The sequence below is a fragment of the Pseudonaja textilis genome, chromosome Z (genome assembly GCF_049901715.1).
Source record: "Pseudonaja textilis isolate UNSWEBS1 chromosome Z, rPseTex1.2, whole genome shotgun sequence".
In the NCBI taxonomy this organism is placed as follows: domain Eukaryota; kingdom Metazoa; phylum Chordata; class Lepidosauria; order Squamata; family Elapidae; genus Pseudonaja; species Pseudonaja textilis.
In genome coordinates this window covers 80,423,767-80,444,790 of record NC_142008.1, presented here as the reverse complement: position 1 = coordinate 80,444,790, position 21,024 = coordinate 80,423,767, and the positions used below count along the sequence as shown (strand labels likewise).

The 21,024-nt window shown below is 39.0% G+C and overlaps 1 protein-coding gene across 8 annotated transcripts in view; it reads right to left on the bottom strand.

Annotated features, from left to right (window-relative positions):
• The window catches only part of GALNT1 (polypeptide N-acetylgalactosaminyltransferase 1), a 79,460-nt gene extending 60,160 nt beyond the window's left edge, over positions 1-19,300 (bottom strand). The window contains exons 1-5 of one of the 8 annotated variants that reach the window (XM_087916043.1): positions 19,092-19,300; positions 18,668-18,902; positions 18,407-18,498; positions 5,610-5,834; positions 2,717-2,891 (exon numbers count right to left, since the gene is read on the bottom strand). In XM_087916043.1, coding sequence (XP_087772169.1) covers positions 2,717-2,891; positions 5,610-5,748 — 314 coding nt within the window. In that variant the 5' untranslated portion in view covers positions 5,749-5,834; positions 18,407-18,498; positions 18,668-18,902; positions 19,092-19,300. Of the gene's footprint in view, positions 1-2,716; positions 2,892-5,609; positions 5,835-18,406; positions 18,499-18,667; positions 18,903-19,001 lie in introns of all 8 variants that reach the window. The other 7 variants (XM_087916045.1, XM_087916042.1, XM_026721702.2 and 4 more) reach the window with 7 other exon arrangements.
• Positions 19,301-21,024: the final 1,724 nt, after the last annotated feature.

Here is a 21,024-nt window from a genome sequence, read left to right as displayed (position 1 = left end):
CATGGGAGTCATGCAATCTTGATTTATCCCTCTACTAATGCATGCCAGGATTATATTAGCTTTTTTGACTGCTGCCACACACTATTGGCTCTAGTGGGCAATCACTTAAATCCCATTATTTTAGTGACTGTCCACTAGGACTCCAAGATCCCTCTCACAGTTATTGGCATTAAGCTAAGTTTTGCCTAGACTATACCTATACAGTTATTTTTTCTTGCTTAAGTGTAAAATCTTATTTTTATCAACATTTTATTTTATTTTGTAGATAGGGCCCAGTGCTCAAGTCTGTCAAAGTCTTTTGGGATCTTGAGCTTGTCTTCTGGGGTGTTGACTATTCCTGCCAGCTTAATGTTATCTGCAAATCATATGAGTTCTCCTTCTATTCCCTCATCTACATCTTTTATGAAAATATTGAAGAATATTGGACCCAAAATGGGAATCTTGGGGCACCCCAATGCGTACTTCCCTCCTTGTAAATGTAGTTCCATTGCAGACTACGATTTGTCAGCCATCTGGTGGTGGTGTTGTTTTCTACCACATTTTTCTAGCTTGCCAGGAAGTAGGTTTAACTTTGTTTGCATCTAGGTTTTCACAGATTTGTTGCTTTGATTTTTTTTGAAGATAGGAACCACAACAGCTCTTTTCCATCCTCAGGTGCTCCAAGAACTTTGAGATATGTTTCAATAGTTCTGAAATCACATCTGTTAGTTCCTTCAGAACTCAGGATGTAGTCCATGGGGACACACTGATTTGAATACGTTGAGAGCTGGCAGGTATTTTCTTATCTTACTTTTGCATATTTAATTTGTGTTCCTAACCTATCATTTATGGTTCTGCTTTTGTTAGGTCTGTTTCTTTTGAATAGTTTAATATCCTTCTATCAATACATTTCAGTCAGTTTCATTCCACTAAGTTTCTGTAAATGGTAGCTATATCATACTTGCCCTCTTGTACTAGTATTTGAAGTCCACCCTGTTCGTTCCCTAAACTTTCAGTGTTATCGTTTAGGCATTTAATTTTTTGTGGCTAACCTTGGGTACGTGTTCTACATTTCCTACTTTGCATCTGAGTATTTTTTTTCTTTCTCTTTTCTCTCTACCTCCATATTTTATTGATTATCTAATAGTTTTTGCTTGGAATTAGGTCCCAAGGATCATGAGGATTGGTCGCCCCCTTTAATTTTAATTTAAAGTCTTTCTGATAAGATGAATTAATAATAATGAGCTAAGATAGAAAATGTTTAAGGTAAAATCTATACAGGTAACTCCTCAACTTATGACAATTTGTTCAGCAACTGTTCAATTATGGCAGTACTTAACAAATAGTACTTATGACTGATTTCCAAAGTTACAGCTTTCCAAAGTTACAGCCAGCTGCCTGCATGGGGTTTCAATACTCTCCACCTGTCTCTCTCCCCCATATATGCCTTTTTGGCTCCCTGCACTCTTGAGCAGAGGGTTAAACTAGAAGACATTGAAGGTCTTCCAACTCTGTTATTCTGTATTCTTATGCTTTCAAAAATACTATTTTGCCTGCTACTTTTATGAAAGAGCAAAATTGTGGAATGCTACATTCCTCATGAACTTCAAGCTTCGTTTAAAACAAAAATTCAAACATGCAAAGTAAATTCAATTAAACATAGTTTGTAATATTAAAAATATTTATTATTATTAAATGATTCCAAGAAGCGATAAATTGACAATATATATGCTTTGACAATATATGTGCATATCTAAAGATTTTCTCCTTCTGCATAACCGTTCTCTATTTAGTATTAAATTTTCTAACCTAACACTACTTATTTACCTATTCAAAGGCTTAAATAAAATCTTCAAAGTTTCAAAACAATAATCAAATAAAACTAAGGTAAGTTGAATGAAAAAAGCAATTTTCATTTCTCAATCAAGTCAAGGATCTAAAAATGATGCAGTTGCCAGAGCTTTGCTTTTCATATGTTAATTGCAGTGACTGTACATTGGTCATAGAAAAAATGCAGTCCATTCTGAACTATTTTTTTATATTTGGCAAGAGAGCCATTACAAATATGCTATAAAATTAATGTTAAAAAAATTAAAATTAAATCTTCCCAAAGAGTCCTAGGATTGTCTATTCATTCAATATATTTTCATATAAAGATATTATTCCATTTAGTAAGAGAGCTAAAGAAATAATTTGATTACAAAGAACTATACCATATAGATAGCTAAGATGTGGGGTATCATGAAGAAAATACTTGCATTCAGATAACTTTTCTGTCGGTTCTACCAAATTCTCTTAATATATGGCTCTAATGGCAATCAAATGTCAATGATTTCTCCTCGTCTGATTTGGGACAAGACACGAACCAGTTATGGAGAGCAGTACTTGGCAACTTGACAAGACTTGAACTTTACTAAAATCTGCTTGCTTTTAATGCTGGGGGAGACCTCTATCTTGTGGTGGAGAAATGATGGTCTCTAAGATGCTGGTGTTGGTTTAACTGAACACTGAGTCATGTTAAGGAAATAGAAACGTCTTTTCATTTTTTATCCTAACTAGGGATAAGACGAGTATATTTTGGCTGCTTCATTTCCCAGCGAAAAAAGAAAATTGTGCCCTTTAGTATACTCCAATATTCCATCCAATTCCCATATTCAATCTTTTTATTTTATTTATCAAATGTTGAAAAAGTCCATCTCCCTCATAAAGGGACTTTTTGTACAATAAATGCACTTACCCTTCCAGCCGAACATCAGGTAAAGATCTGTTGAGTGCAATCATTTCACTGGCCATTAAATTAAACTGGTTGATTTTAAACATTTCCTTCATTTTCTCTTGGTCTTCTTTAGCAATGGCAACAGGCTTCCCCATTTCTCCTGGACCTTCATAAGGTTTTTGCACCAATTCTGGAACTAATAAAATATTACCATAACTAAACAATTTAAAAGAGACCATAATATCTGTACTTAACATACTACAATGCTATAACCTTAATAAATATTGGAGAAATATGCAGCACTAAGAAAACTATGAAAAATAACCCTTGAAACTGGATAAAAATATTTTGGAGGAAAATGCAAACATTAATTTTTCATAACAGTCATGCATAGTTGCTACATAAATGTGATTCTCTCATAGGTTATCTGTTCATTGCACATATACACTAGACTAAATCATGTAACTGACCAGATTGTCATTTGAAAACATTCTAAAGCCGAATATATTTGATGAAAAATATGCTCTAGGGTTGTATTTCTTGCTTTAATCACTCACAATCTGCTCAGACTTGCCCAAAAGATATGACTTCCTATAGTTAGTGCCGCAGAGTGAAGTGGTTTATACAAAAGATTACTCAAACCTGGCTGAGGCTAGTAACCTCAAAGTCCAAAGCAGTTGCAATGCAGAAAAGCTACTCAGTAAAAAGACAATTTACTTCAAAGATCTCATGTTTGCACTGAAGCTGTTCTCCATTATATCAAAAATTATGACAGAATTTCCCAGATACCCATTTCTCCATCAAGGCTTAGTAAAAGTCTTGACAAGCAGTTAAGCATCTTTTTAAGCATAACAGACAGACAATAACAATTAAATTCAAATTAAAGTCATAATAGCCTCCAGTAAATATTTCAGCTTCTCAATGCTTATACAGGTACTCCACAACTTATGACTTTCCATTCAACAGCCATCCAGAATTATAACGAACTAGGAAATACTGCAATTCTGGTCTTTGTCACGAAACATTGCACTACCTGCCAAGAGGACTCTCTCGTTTCTGGAGGCTAGATAAACTAGTTGCCTGAAGAGGGAAGAGTTTTCAGGTTTTCAAACCCTAAAAAATTTGACTTTGACTTCTATAACCTGCTGAAAGCATTATTTTCCATGCACAGAGAGAAGCTGAAATCCTTCAGTAAGCAGTTCTTTCAGCCAGTACCCAGAGACAAGAGGAAGTCAAAATCCAAGCAGAGTGGAGAATCCGCATAATAAAGTTAGAAGTATGGGATGCCTTATGTCATGATTAGACTTTTGTGTCACTGCATATCAGAAAAAGTATGCATCTCTTATGTGGAGACAGTTGCATAACTGCTTTTCTTCCAGGGTCTCCTCTACCTTACCCTCTTATCTGGGACTCTGTCCACTTAACAACCTGCATAATCACTTAACAGCCACAACTAGGAGTTCACTTGTTTGGTAAAGCAGTCACTTGGTTCACTCACAACTGCTTCATTCAACTACCATGATTTCAGTCCTAACTGTTGTCATAAGTTGAGGATAACATGTAATTATCCACTATTACTGAGAAATCAGGAGAGAGAAAAAGAAAGTATTTTATTTCCATTTGACTTCCCACTTCACTATTCTCAAGTAAAAACGACACCCACAGTGAACACTGTTTAAATTTACATCTCTCCTTCATTTGAAAGCTCAAATTCAAAATCAGCTTGCCTCTGCAAAGCTTATTTTGTCACTTCCCCTTCCCCATCCTCAAGCACCAAGAAGACGGTACATATACATTGCAACAAAACACAGTCTCTGCACAGCTTTGCAACCAATTATACATCCAAGACTATCTTTCATTTTCATTTCATTTCTTCAAAAAGTCAGTTTGGTCTAGTAGTTAAGGCATCAGGCTAAAAAAGCAGGAGACTGAGATGTAGTCCAGTCTTAGTCATGAAAATCAGCCGTGTTACCTTGGATATCTCACTCTTTCTCAGTCCAATTCACTTCACAGGTTTGTTATTGTGGAGAAGGGGCGTTGGTCTTACCTGATACGCTCCTTCTCGGTGTGCTAAGAGAGAATCTAAAGAATGGGTTAACTCTCGCCTTTCTGACCAGAGACTGAATCCTTTTAACTTTTTAGCCACATCTCACTTGACTCTGCCCCAGTATTGATGAATGCGTAACAGTTAACTTGACGCATTACTGATCTCGTTGTCCACTCCTGGACTCTGGATGAGATGGTCACCAGGGTGAGGTTGGATTCTCTTTCAGCACACCAAGAAGAAGCGTATCAGGTAAGACTAACGCCCCTTTTCCAGTGTGCTAAGCAGAGAATCCAAAGAATGGGACATACCAAAGCCGGCTATTCCTAAGGGTGGGCCATGGTCTGGTCCCGAGTCTCCAGGCATGTACCTTCTGGAGAACCCGTCTGCCAAAGGTCACTTCAGCCAAAGCAAAGTGTTCAGCTTGTCATGCCTAATGAACAGCTAAGACTGAGTCAAAAACCAGGACACAGTCAAGAGAGGCATGACTAAAAAGTTAAAAGGGCTCTGTCTCTGAACAGAAAGGCGGATTTAACCCATTCTTTGGATTCTCTGCTCAGCACAATGGAGAAAATAGGACTATTTAGATATGTTTGCCAACTTGCATTATTTTCAAAGTAATAAAGGCATGATACAAACAAAAAAACCAAAACTGCTGCCATGCATGCTGAATTATATTTGAAAAATAATGTAATTCAATTTGTGATCTACCTTACAATTATTAAGGTCTAGAACACTTTTAATGACAGCAAACATGCTTTTATTTGTCCAATCATCTTATAGTAATATTTCATTATAATTCAGTCTGAATCACTGTCAAGTTTTTTTTCCAACTTGAACCCTGAAAGCTCTAACTAAAATAATACTTACCATTGCCTGGTGGAAGTCCCCGCTCTTTTTTTTCATCACATTTATTGCATTCACTGAAGTAAAGTAACATAAACATATCCAAAAGGACCCAAACCAATGATGTGGCTAGGACCACCTTGCAATATGCAAATTTCCTCATGACACTTTTAACTTTAATATATACTTATTTTTATACTTGTTTTAATAGCACTTCTTGGATCCCACATCTGCCATCATATTCTACATCTATGGAAAAAGGAGGAAAATATTAAATGATTGGAATAATAAAGCATTATACTCAAAACATAAGATGAATTAAAAGGTATCATTTTTTTACATATTATCCAAAAATCCTTTGAAAATAGAAAGTGCCTGAAGTATAGGCATTCCAGTTTTATTATGAATGTGAAACTTAAATCAATGTAAGGACATTCTCAAAATTAATAACTACTCAGAGTAAAAAAACCTGTAATTTCATTTTGAAAGTCAGTAATTAAAATGTGATTTTGGGCTTCCAGAGAAGAAATGGTGGACTGAAGATGGTTTTGTGAAAAACAGAGCTGAAGACTACAATGGAATGAAGAGCCGATGAGTAGACCAGTTCTTCATTAATTTCTTTCTGGACAAGGAGACTGAGGATCCAAATAAATTTGAAATAAGAATTCTGAATTAATTTTAAAGAAACTTTCCCATATGAAAATACTTTTGCTTTGAATTTTCTTTAAAAAAAATGGACATTAGAAGGAACTAAAGACCATAATTAAAGTAGAACACTCAAACTTAACTTACAATTACAGAACAAAGCAGAAAATATTTTAATGTTGGACATAACAAAGGGTATTTCTGAACAATAGGCCCAAAAGTTTATTTGTTTAAAATTTGTTTATATGTTTAAAAGATGTCACAGAAAACAATGGCAGCCATTATGATGACTTCTTTTTCTATGGATATCAGAATGCCAAATACCCACTCTTTGAATACAATGCCATAAAACTGTTATTGTCATTATACAGATGACCACATAATAGTTTTTAACTGACCTCTGTTCAACTACTGTTTTAATCTATTCAAAATATTGATATTTGTACAGTAATATGCTTGCATTTCATAGTTGGATGTTCCAATGACATAACAATTAGGCTAGCATAATTTTTTTCTAAATTTGAGGGACAAATTATATCTTGCTATCACTTCAAAATGATCAGGTTTCTTTTACTTACAATGTAGTATCATAACTGGGGGGGGAGAGAGAACTAATTGTAAACAATTAAAACTTTATTGATATTGTTAAGTCACACTTGTGGATGATCTCCGGCAAGAACAGGATGATGGTAGTGGCTACTTGCTCTTTTTGACCACTCAAAACCCTTAATATCAGTGGTAGTATTCTACCAGTTTAGCCCGGTTCTCACGTACCAGTAGTGCCGAAGAACAGCAGAGATCGAACCGGTTCTCTAAGGCTCTCTGCTGTTGAGCCTGCCCAACCACCTGGGCTCCCATACTGACCTTTTTGCCCTGCTTTTTAAGTATAGCTGCTTTACTCAGCACAGCAGATTGCCATGCATCAGCTGCAGTGACAGGGAGAGTGCAAGAGTGCAGGTGAGTCAGAAAGCCTCTGCGCCTCCGCAGTGTTGCATTTGGCGCATGCAAAGTGTGTGCACATGCACAAAGCCGCCCACCAAGCCACCAAACCAGCGGTAAACTTGTTTGAAACGCACCACTGCTTAACATCATTGACCATGGTATACTTTTGTGCTGGCTACAGGGGCTGGGCAACATAAGTCTTTGCTGTGTCAGCTCATTTCTCCAATGATGTTGATAGGAGTGAGAGATCTAGCTCATGGCTGCTCTTCTGTGTCATGCCACAGAATTCTGTACTCTCTCCATTCCTTTTTAAGATCTACATGAAGCCATTGGGTGAGATCATCCATCACCACAGATTGAGGTATCATCAGTATGCGGATGATATTCAACTTTATATCTCTAGCCCTAGAGATATAAAGTGATGCTGTGGCTTTCCTCTAGCATTGGCTGAAAGCTGTGTGGGCCTGGATGGAGACAATAAGGTTCAACTGAACCCTGACAAGACCAATGCCTTTGGATGCATGGAGCTTCAACATCTGGGACTCTGACATTTTTAGCTATGGATAGTGACAATACCCCAGACAGACCTGTTCCACAATTTGGTGGTTCTTCTGGGCTCACAACTCCTGCTCTAAGAGCAAGTGACAGTTATGACTAAGAAAGTGTTTGTACAACATCTTGCCCCTCTAAGGTGAGATTGGCTCCCACCCTCCTGACCTTCCAAAAGAGTCGGAAGACCTGGCTCTGCTAGTTGACTTGGGGCTCCAATGAGGGAGTACTATACTGGAGATGGTTTATCAACTAAAAGCAGTTCCCACCTCCCCCATACATTCTGCTCCTTCCCTCCTTATCTTTTAGTTTAAGTTATAATGTACATTTCATTATGACTATATTGTGATTTTACAGATTTGTATACATATGTATGGTTTTAGCTTTATGTTATAAGTTGGCCAGAGTTGCCTTGCAACAAGATGGGCGGCAAACAAATTTATTAAATAAATAAACTAATGACACATAAATAAGTGATATATTTTTTATTTTTGCATAAATATTACCGTGTTTCTCTGAAAACACGATCCATCCCAATAATACGCCCAACCCTAATTTTTTGAGGGCGGGCCTAATATTACCCCTACCCTGAAAATAAGCCCAGGGGATGGGTATGGTCAGCACGAGTGGTGGCACGGACACAGGGCAACTCTCCAGCTGCACTTGCACCCACTGGCCCCTTGGGGAAGTGCAAATACCGCTTTTGCCCTTCCCTTTCTGGGTACAGCGCTTCTGCTTGTTGGGCCACTTCCCTGAAGCCGGCAGCTCCACAGCCAGCTGCTTTGCTTTTCCCCTCTTTTGGGGAAGCTCACAGAAGCTTTTTGGCTCACAGGAGAAAAATGGGGAGGGAGGATTTTCCTGCCTGCCATCTATTCCTCAAGCTCAGCACAGATTGAGGGAAGGATGGCAGGCAGGAAAATTCCCCTTCCCTATTTTCCTCCTGTTTGCCAAAAAGCCTCCATTCTGACTGATGATGGGAAGATGACAAAATTAGTATGTCATCAAGGTTACGCTGGAGTCGTACAGGGATACCTTGGAGATGAGCAGCAAGAGCTGTGAGAACCTTTGTGAAGGTCCTGGGGGTAGAAGCTAGTCTGAAAGGAAGGGCCACATATTCAAAATGGTAGTTATTATAACAGAATCTCAAAAATTTATAGTGGGAAGGCCGAATAGAAATATGTAGGTACTCCTCCGTCAGATCTATAGATGTAAGGACGTCACCTTTTCTGATGCCGAGTAAGATAGATTGCAGGGTGCGCATTTTAAACTTGCGATATATAGTAAGAAACGGTTAAGATGCTCCAGATCTAATATTGCTCTCCACCCCACCCCACCCCGAACTTTTGGGAACAACAAAAAGATGTGAATCGAAAGGGCCGAAAGGATCCCCTCCGAAAGGACTGAGGGTTTCTAGAATCTGACTTCCGACAAAGGGAAGGTAGAATTTCTTTTTGTTTCGGGTTTTGATTAGCAGCGGGTCGAGGGCAGGTCCAAATAGTCTGTCTCCCGCAATAGGAGATGAAGCTAGCTTGCATTTGTGCTTAATGTCCGATGTTTAATTGCCAATGTTTAATTGCCAATGTTTTAAACATAGTAAGCGTCGCGCTGTGACATGTGAAGTAATGGCTCTGGCTGAAAACTTGACCTCATGATAAATTGCATCAGCTGAGAATTCAGCAGCTGCTATAAGTTTTGCAATATCTTGGTGCACTCTTATGTTGGAATAAGGGACATGCTCATGTAAGAGACGGAGCCACCTGAGAGAAGAACGGGTAAAGAAGGAAGCGGCCGTGGCCACTCTGATGGTCCATGCATCAGACTGATAGGCCCTGCATAGGGCTAGCTCAGTCCGTTTTTCCTCCAGCTTTAATGCCTCTGGGTCTGTGAGGGGGATTGGCAGTGGTGTCCCGTGGTGCCCCTCACCAGACCCAGGCCCAAGCCCATCCTATAAACGAAGGACAACCACCATCCAGAAAACAGACCATGGCTGCTTCACCAGCTGTCGCACCCCCCAACCCCAAAACCAAACAAACTGACACACACCAAGAACACAGACCCAGACCCCAAACTCAAAGCCAGACTAAAACCCAGAATGCTCCATCACAGCCACCCACTCAGGATATCACATCAGAAAACTCAGGAAATTACACAAGAACTCAAGAAGTTGCAACACAGCAAATGACCCAGAATACCACAGCACAAGACCAAGGATACCACAGCAATAAATTTCACAAGGTCGTCACACAACCCATTACCCAAGCCGTTACTACACAGGAGGCTAATGGAAAAGGGATCAAAACACAAATGACCCAGGAGATTACAACGCAGGACCCAGGATACCAGAACAAAAGAACTCACAAGCCCATCACACAACCCATTACCCAAGCCATTAAAACATGAGAGGCTAATGGAAAAAAGATCACTACAAACAACCCAGGAGATTACAGCACAAGATCCAGGATATCTCCACAACAAAACTCACAAGGCTATCACGCAGCCCATTATACCAACATCAATTCCATCAACCAATCAAGAGGAAGCAGCGCAGCCAACCAGCCCAGCACACCAGCCCCCACCACCAGTATTTATAGAGAGACGGCAGCTCCAATCAAACACTGCTTGCACTGGCATGAAGCCGAAAGCATCAGCCTGAGCATGGCGAGTGGGACCTCGCCGAAACATTGCCAAGATACTCTTAATCTTACATGGGAAAAGACCAGAACACACCTAGACCTATATATATATATATACATACGTACATACATATGTGTGCGTGTGTGTGTGTGTGTGTATGTATATATATATTTGTTTTCTTAAGTTTTCGCAGGTACTTACATGTATGGTATTCAGCTTTGCTGACGTATTTCCCACGTCATTATAGTTGTGCTTTTAAAGTTGTAGGGACGTTTCGGCAGAATCTCAACTGCCATCATTAGGCTTCTGTATTGTGTTTGTGAGTCAGGCTTTCACAGCCATTTCTGTTTTAAATTCGGTGCTAGCCTATTGCTGTGTTAGAATGGTTTTTTTCTTTTTCTTGGTTGGGAATCTTGGTCTGTATTTATTGGTCTTGGAGTTTGCTATGTTCTGCTTGATTGGTGTTTCTAATATCTTCTGTCTGTTTTGTAGCGTTTTTTTGTCTTGATTGACTGGCAACATTGGGTTTCCTATATTGGAGGCTTTTAGTGCGGCTTGGCTTTGAGTAAACGGACGGCTATCATTTATTAGGAAGCTAGGTTTCATCTGGTTGCCTGGTTGGGGTGTGTTTGAGCTGGAGGTATCGGGGGGTCTGTTTGTGCCCAGGTGTTTGCTTAGCTTGTGGTGTGGAGATTTTTTTGTTTGTGAGTGCAGGCTTCCAGATAATTGACAGTCTGGTGGAGTCATCTCTTCTATTCATGCTTTCAGGTCTTTTTTTCAATCTCTATGGCTTCTCTGATAATTCTGTAGCTGGGGTTTTCTATAGTGGCTAAGGTTTTGTGCAATTGAAGTCGATGGTATGACCTGTGGTTTTCATGTGTTGGACTAATGAGGAAGTGTGTTCCAGCTTTTTTACTGCATTTTTGTGTTCATCCAGGCAGGTACTTATTCTTCTATTGGTCTGATGCATGTGGCAGGGAATGATGCGCAGGGGACTTCATATATGTCTTGGTTTTCCAGGTCACTTTTATCTTTGGGGTTTCTTAGGATGGCAGACTCACAGACGAACACAGTACAGAAGCCTGATGATGGCAGATGACATTCTGCCGAAACGTCACTACAACTTTAAAAGCACAACTATAATGATGTGGGAAAATACTCGAACAAAGCTGAATACCATACATATAGATACCCGCGAAAACTTAAGAATATATATATATATATATATATAAGAGTCGTATCATAGTAGTATCTTTTGTTATTAAGATATTAATACCAAATATTTATTATCTGTAAACTGTTTATTATTATTATTATTATTAATAATAATAATGGAGTGAATGATAATCACCAATATATATGGATATAAATAAATAAATATATGTATGTATGTATGTATGTATGTAATAGAAAACAGCTTGATATAGTGAATATCCAAACAGCCAAATTAAGAACGCCTGAAAAGGCCAAGATAATAAAGAGAGGCTTTCAACAGCTTCCCTGCACAGGTGGACATGGGCCTGGGTGCTCACTGTTGTGCTTCTGGGTGGATAAGGCTGTGAGGGTTAAGCCAACAATAATGCATGGATGGCCTCGAATTTAATAAGAAAATGAGGTGTAATAATTCCTTAGGTTATCTGAAGAGAAACCTCTGATCGGGAAGGAAAACTACCTCACACAGCTCAAGTTACAAATAGCGCGGCCATGCGGTCTTTAAAACAAGAGCAAAACAATGGCCGTAACTTTTGGCACACGCGCACTTCCCAGCAACAAACTCGCACCGCGTGGAGAAACTGTCTTTGACGGCTTCTCCTTGTGACTAAAACACGGCTGGGAAAGGGGTGGAAAGAATTAAGCTTTTATGCTTTCCATACGAAGACGGCGTTCTGAGGGGAAAAAATCAAACGATATGTCTCGGATGAGGGCAAGAACACCCACACCGCTATTGCTGATATAGAAAAAGGCAATGCGGAATCACAATGGCAGAGGGTAGAACAAGCAGTTGAGGGGGGGCTCAGAGAGATGCCAAAGCCCCCCCGCCGCTTCGAGGTGTGAAACGGCGCTGCCCACAAGATGTAAACGATCTCCGACGGCCAGATGGAGAGAGCTATCGTCAGGAGATCGTTATGTGATTTGGAGGCTAAAAGCCTGACAAAACAAACTGGACTATTTCCAAACCTGCTGAATAATTCTCCTGTTTCAGCCAAAGAACAAAAAGCACTGCCTGTCCTCAATGAGACTGAGCCAAAACTGGGGAACGCTGGGGAGAAGTCCCATGGAGGAGAAGGAGCATTCCACAAATTAAGCCCAGCCTAGACATGCAGAGATTGAAGCACCTCCCACTATTGATGCTTTGAACAGCTCATGGGAGAGTGAAAATATTACAACTGAGATTCTTATTACTTCCGTTTTTTCATTGCCTCCCTTATAAGTCAATGTAATACTATCTTCTTGTGCATATTACTCCATGTTTGAGCTGCTCCATAGTTCTTTAATTTTAAAGGGAATTTTTTACATGGAAACGTGCAGGAGAGATACCATATTTTTTGCTCCATAACATGCACTCCCCGCACCCACGCCTAAGTGGATGGAAATATCTGTGCATCTTATGGAGTGAATATTGTATCACAGACTGAGTTGCAGCAGTTTGTCATATCTGGAGGGAGGGGGTTGGTACGGTGGTGATGACAGGCAGCAGTGAACAGCGGTGGTGGCAGATGGCCAGCGTTTGGATTTGCCTCCCAGAATACTGCGAATCAGTTGTTCCAGGTAGTGGGGATCATGGCAGCAGTGCCATTCACCACTGCTGCCTCTCACTGCTGCCACACCAACCCCCTCCTGCCAGGTACGCCACCATTGCTGCCTCCTCCGTGTCTGCTGCCTCTGCCGGAGAACACTGAAGCCCTCACTGCTGAGCAGTGGCTCAGCAGTTGGATCAGCCTCCCAGAATACTGCCAATCAGCTGTTCTAGGTGGTGGGGATTATTGCCACCATTCGCCACTGCTTCAGCAAAAGCTCCAGTGTTCCCTGGTGGAGGCAGCAATGGCAGGACTACAGGAGGCCAGAATCCAGCCGTTGCTCAGATGACCGGTGGTGAGTGCAATAGAGTGGAGGCTTGACGGGCCACATGCTCGGGCTATGATAACATGCTGAAGTGACCAGGCTGTTTGCTGCAAGGATGGCAGATTTTTTTTCCCTTGTTTTCCTCCTCTAAACCTAGATGTCTTATGGTCAAAAGTGTCTTATGGAATGAAAAATATGATATATAAAACTTGTCAGTGTCAGACATTCTGTTTCCTGATGAACATGTTCATGAACGATGAAATTTCAGGGGAACTCAGAGATTTCCATAATTATACTCCCCAACCAAAAGTGGCTCAAACCATTCTAGATAAAGCAGTCATTTTTTTGGAGTTGTGTCCTGCGCTTTTAATTGCTTCTGGCTTAGATAATCTGCTTCCAGAATCCAATGAATCAAACCAGAATAGTACCTTCCAGGGAAAGATGAAACATTCTGGAGTTCTCTGGAACATTCCCTTCCTGAATCAATGAATTTGTCACCAGTGTAGGGAATATAAATATTAAGTACTTCTTTCAAGTTAGAAAGTTTATTTGAGTTCTAGAGAAAGTTCTTTTTTCAATTTGCCTCCATCTTTTTTTTCCTGCCCTTCCTTGGGCACTTCAAGCCTGTCTTGAGCTGCTCTAAACTGTTGGCTGTTTGAACAGAAACTTGAATTTGTTTTTCAATGCCATTCTGCTGATGGTGATCAATAAGATGCAATGCACTGAAACCATCATCTTACTATAACACCAGTGTCAAACTTGCCATATCACGTTGTTGTCACGTGACATTCCATGATATTTTTCCCTTTGGTTATTCGGGTTTTCTTCCACGTAAGATTGGAAGTATCTAGGCGACGTTTCGATGAAGTCTCATTCATCATCTTCAGGCTTGTGTATTCAGCTTTGTGCTTCTCAGAGTAATGTGAACTTGCAGCTGCTTCTTCCTTTTAACTGCTAGTGGGGGTGTGACTTGATTGGGTGGGGACTTGGCTGTGTTCTGATTGGGTGGTGGTGTGTTCTCATTGGTTGAGGGTTTGGCTGTGTTCTGATTGGTTGGGGGTGTGTTCTGTTCAGGTGGGGGCTTGTTTGTGCTCAGGTTAGTCTTAGTTGCTGGGGGATTTGAGCTGGTGAGCTGTGATCCTGCTGTTTGGCTTCGTGGTCATGCCGCATCTTCATGGTGGGCGTCAGTTCACTTCATGTATGGGTCGGAGGGGTTTGAAGCGGGTAGTGATGCAGCTGCGGTGTGACTTCTGGTCCGTGGTCATGTCTCATTTTCTGTGTGGGTGTGAGTCTGCTTTCTATGTGGAAGTGTGGTGGTAGCATCTTGTGTGGCCCTCGTGGGTGTGGGTCTGGTGTCATTCTTCATGTTAGGTACTCATCTGTTCCTGAGGGCGGGTTTCCAAAACCCAAGCCCCCACCCAATCAAGTCACACCCCCACTAGCAGTTAAAAGGAAGCAGCTGCAAGCTCACATTACTCTGAGAAGCACAAAGCTGAAGACACAAGCCTGAAGATTATAAGACTTCATCGAAACGTCGCCTAGATACTTCCAATCTTATGTGGGAGAAAACCCGAATAACCAAAGATAAATAGATAGATAGATAGATAGATAGATAGATAGATAGATAGATAGATAGATAGATATGGCATTCAGCTTCAGCTTTGTTTGGGTATTTTCCCACATCATTAGTTGTGCTTTTAAAGTTGTGCGACATTTCAGCAGAATCTCATCTGCCATCATCAGGCTTCTGTATAGTGTTCGTCTATACAGAAGCCTGATGATGGCAGATGAGATTCTGCTGAAATGTCGCTACAACTTTAAAAGCACAACTACAATGATGTGGGAAAATATCCAAACAAAGCTGAATGCCATACATGTAAGTACCCGTGAAAACTTAAGAAATATATATACACACACACACACACACAGTTCCAGCATAATAAAAAAATTATACTGTAACAACTTAAATCTGAAAAGATTAATCCAGTATTGTTAACTCTCACCTTAAACCAAACAATATTACTGATTACAAAACAGTAAGTATACATACAAAAAATAATTATTTATTAGCTTTTTTAAACCCGCCTTTATTACTTTATAAATAACTCAAGATGAGATATCTTCCTTAATAAAAAAAAAAACAGATTGATGCAGGTATTAAAGAAACATACTGCATTTAAAAGGCTAAAAAACAACAAAATAATAATATATAATTTCTTTAATACATTGTTACACTAACAAAAAACTATTCTCTCATTTTATAATTATCAAATATTACATTATACTAATTAAACTAATGCAAAGTATAAAAAGTAAAAAGTGCAATAATAAAAGAAAAAAGAAGTTACCTTCCCCCTTGTCCCAATAAGCATAAATAGTAATAATTTATCACAATTTCTTAAAACACAACAATGAATCTCTTCATCACCATATCTCATTTCATTCTTTATAAACAAATCTTTAAAATCTCATCATCCATCCAATCAGCAAAATTAAAATAAGTGTTATCAGAAATAACTACCCATCTATTATAAAATGAATTTAATAGAACCACATTTATTCCTTCTTTTTATGTTTATATCTCATTATTAAACATATCCCCCATACCTCTTTATATCTGTTCAGAAAAATCCAATTAAATTACCAGGATAACCATACAACTGTTTAACCTCAATACAGAAAACTAATTATTCCCCAAGTATCATTTGTATATAAATACAATCTATTTAAACATCAATAACCTTTCCTAGTCAGAAAACATTCTAAAATCAACATTCAAATTTGCTATTAATTCTGAATTTTAAAAAACTTAAACTCGTCCTTAAAATTTATTTCAGAAAGTATTGGAAGATACTTTTGAAGATACTCAAGCTTCAGAAAGATTTTGACATAGAGAAATGAGCCCTATCAAAAATGCAGTTCAGTAGTGGAAAAAGCGAACTCCTGTACTGAGGCAGGAAAAGCCAAATGCACAAGTATAGAAGCATTTGGCTCAACAATAGTAGCTGTAAGAAAGAGGTAGGTGTCCTAGTGAACCACCACTTTGGTATGAGCTTGCACTGTGTTACAGATGCCAAAAAAAGCAATGCAGTTTTGAGCTGCATTAACAGAGGGCTATCATCAAGATCAGGAGAAGAAATATTGCAATTATATACTGTACTAGTGAGGTCAGATTTGGAATTCTGAATCCAGTTCTGGTTATGTGACATGATTGATGTTTTCCAGTACTTGAAGAGAAGTCATACAAACAAGAGGGTTGATTTATTCTCCAAAGCACCTGAAAGCAGGACAAAAAGCAACAGGTGGAAGCTTGTTAAAGGCCTCTCCATGGAACTAAGGAGAAATTGTTGTGAGTGTTACACTGCTGGTAGTTTTCAAGAAAAGATTAAATAGCTCTTTGTCTGGCGTGATGTATGTTTTCCTACCTTAGACAGAAAGTTAGGTTAGAAAGCCTCCAAGGTCCCTTCCAATTCTATGAATCTATAATTTTAGCTGTAACATCCCTGTTTCTTCAGAGACATCTTTAGTTTATAATGTCCTCACTGGAAGGCAGCAAAAGTCAATTTTCTCACCCTTAATTTTTATTCTTTAGTTTCAAAATGTTTTTTCAAACTAATTTTAATTTACATGAATTGGTAGATCATCAATCTCAATGGAATTAGCTGCCAAGAACTTTTTTTTTTCAGTTAACTGACTTACAATTTAGAACCGAGAAGAAAACCAAAATTTTAAACACAAAGTACAACAATGTTAGACACATTTTATGTGTATGTACACACATAAAATGAAGTGGAAACAGAAGAAAATATATTTTCAAAATTGCATTCAAATTGGTGAAATCACAAGTGACAATTTAATTATCCTTTTTATATATTTTAAAATTAAATAAACTAGTAATTCATGTTGTAATTATATAATGTGCCTTGAATCTTTCAACTACATAAAGTTCATATAGATTATTATTGGAAATTGTGGAAGAACCAAGAATGAACTTAATTCTCTTTTCCCATAAATAAGGCACAATTCACAATTTAGTATTGTATTGTTAAAAAAAAGTTTCTATAGCTTAAGGGTTACATCATATCAGTTACAGTACCAAGACTGCAAATTCATAGAAATAGTCTTAACAAAATTAGATATAATCTACTATTATAGATTATAACATAGAAATAAATGAAAGATTGTTAAATTAGAAGTATAATATTAAATTTAAGAAGATGGCCCTGGAAAGCTCTGTGGTGTTAAAACAGTGAAACAGCTTGCCTTCTGAAGTCATGGCTGCTCAATCACTTGACATTTTCAAGAAAATATCTCACATATACTGGGTAATCTGAAAAAGGGGGGCATAGAAATAAGGTTTGGTGGATGAATAATGCAAATACAGTAAGTTCCTGTGGCATTGCTCTCATGAAAAATATACTTCAAATACAAGTAAAAAATGAGAATCAACAAATTCAGAATTTTATAAAATTGGGAGTCTAATTATACACATGGATTCTGCTCATCAATACATGAGACAGATCTTGTAATTAACTAAAGGTGAAACTTATTTTGTTTAAACATGTCAACCTTTATCACTAGTGACTACATGGATATAAACCACACTCTTTTTTGGCAGCAATAGGAAATGGTTTACTGCTGACTTCTCCCATGATATTTTTCAATTGCCCAGTCTAATTTACATGGCACTCTCTGTTAAATCTTCTCTTCAAGTCCAAGTAGAAAGTAAATCTCAATGCATACAGTAACTTTAAATATATAATTTAGTTTTAAGCACAGTAGTTTTAAACACGTTCCAAATGCTCCTACATATATTTCCAAGTAAATTACTACAAAACTAAGGGTAGATTAATCAAGCTGTTAAATACTCCAGAAATATTAGTTCAAATATGTTCTTTGACACTTGGCAGATCACCATTTTTCCTGGGCAACCCTCAAATTTCTACATATGAAACCATGAAGAAGAAGAAAAGTCCTGAAAGACTTACAAGTACAAAATAAGATATAATCTATGATGAGCAGCTCAGGAAAGCTAGATTGTGAATTTATCCCCACTTTGACAGGTAGATGAAGAGTTCTACTGCAACAACAATAAAAAACACCACTCATTAAATCCCTGTCAAAAATAATCATACAATGTTTCTTGGCGTATTAGATGCCCTTGAGCCTGCCTTTTTTTACTGTGATGAAGAGCTAAGAAACTTATTTAAAAGGAGACTGCTACAGGGGAATAATGCAAATAAACTCACCTCCATTAAGTTTCACTCTGCCCAAGAGGATCTGTCGCCAAGGGGCCACTTTGTCGCTGCTATTCCGCCAAGTAGTGTTTCCGGGAGGTGGGCAAAGGAAATAAGAACGGGCCTACAAATTATTCCAGAATCAGCTTTCTCCAAAATTTGTAAACGCCAGGGCTAAACATAAGACTTCCGCTCACATATCGAGTCTCGCTCTCTCAAATGACATGGGGACATGGGAGAGCAACGACTGAGAGAGAGAGGAAGGGAGAGAGAGAGAGAGAGATGGAAGATGACTGATCACCTCCCATTAACTAGGATCGCCTCAGAAAGGGTGCTGCACACCTACACTGACTCCTTCGGTAGCATCCGAACATCACTGTCCCGCATAAGGCATCACTGTCCCGCATAAGGCATCACTGTCCCGCCCAGGCCTCACCGTTAACTTTTCTTCAGCGGCACTTCTCCTTAACTGGCAGCCACTTGCTTCTCGACCAGAGGGCGGGAGAGACGTTGACGATCCCGCCTAACCAGCACGTTTGTCAGCTCCAACAGCTCATCGCCTTGAGACCAAACTCGCCATTTTCAGTCACTTAGCCCAACCTGCAACGCCTCCTTGCCGCTTGAGAGAATATCCTACTCCCGCCCGCAATGACCGGATGTGTTGGTCAGGTGATCCAGCTCGAGCGGCTATCTTTGAAGAATATGAACTTTGGGAGCCGCGGTAGATTCGTGAGGGCGTATCACGAGGGAGCGTTATCTTAATCCTATCCGATTCTACATTAATATATAGACTATCTTAAAACTACACCAAATGGAACTGCATAATAGAAGAAAATTATTTATTTTCTCCACTATTGAAGATTACGCTATTCGAATCATTTTGAAGACGGTTTTTTAATTACGTGGGCACGTACAGGATTCCAAAACTAGATTTATTGTATGAAATTCGAAACAGCCAAATTCTTCTGTTGCTTTGTTCCATTCGGCAGGAACAAAATAAGAATATCCCGAAATGCCTAGAATACCAGCGGCGGAAGCCAAGGGCGGGTTTACGTGGCATCGCTCGAGTCACTCAAGAGAGGAACAAAGCCAGGGCTTTCTAGCGATAATCGGATTGGTGTATAAAAAAAAAGGGCATGGCCAGTAAATACAGTATATAAATAGCTATTAAACCTATCCGCCCCTCTTCCCGCGTACACTTGGAGTGCCTGCTTTTTTGTCCAGTTGTGCGGAGTTCAATCTTCATGAGGCTGATTTTAGAGACCGATTATTTCATGCAACAAATGCTACATTGGAATGGAAGAATTGGAAGAGATTTTTATGCTTTCCTCCCTACTCTATGCAGGACTGGAATGCAAATTAAAATACTGCACGAGACAGGAAAAGCTCAAAGAATACGGGACAGGTCAGAAGATGAAGAGATAACATCAAAGACACATTAGAGCAGCATTAAATAACAATTGGTTGAAGCTACCAGAAAAGCAAGAATCAGAACTTTGTATCTTCATTGACATCCAAAGGGTAAAGTGGAAGTAAAGAAGATGTCAGACAGGTGGCTCTTGTGCACTGATGATGCTACTTAGTTTGGATAACAAAATGTCTGCAAGAAAAGAATCAATCTCAGGGAGCACCAAGAACTCCTAATTTAAATCCTGAGCTACAGATATTCTGCTTTATCAGATAACTCTGCCCGTGGACCCCCAATGAAAAAAATCTCCCAAATATCCTGCTTTTTTCAGATTTTTCTGCAGTCGTGTATGCATGTTTTGACACTTGAAGATCTGAAAAAGATTCCTTCTTTTCATCCAAGTAATAAATTATTGAAAACAGTTTATCTTTTTACATGGAAATGTGCAGGATAATCTGATGAGGAAGAATGATGAATACTCAGTACTATTTTCTTATGGTACTGTCTGGTTTGGTTTTGCAACCCAACAAGACAGACACAGACTTCAGAGAGTAATTAGGACTGCAGAAAAAAATAATTACTACCAACCTGCCTTCCACTGAGGACCTGCATACTGCAGGAGTCAAAAAGAGGGCTGTGAAAATATTGTTTCAACTCCTTCCCTCAAAATGACGCTATAGAGCACTGCACAACAGAACAACTAGACACAAGAACAGTTTTTTCCCCGAACACCATCACTCTGCTAAACAAATTCCCACAACACTGTCCAACTATTTACTATCACTATTAAATTTCTCATCACTCCTATCACCCATCCCCTCCCGCTTGACTATAACTTTGTTGCTTGTATCCTTAGGATTTATATTGACTGTTTCGTAGTATGAGTTGATTGCCTATTTATACCCTATGATTATATTAAGTGTTGTACTTTATGATTTTTATGTTCACTGAGAGCATATGC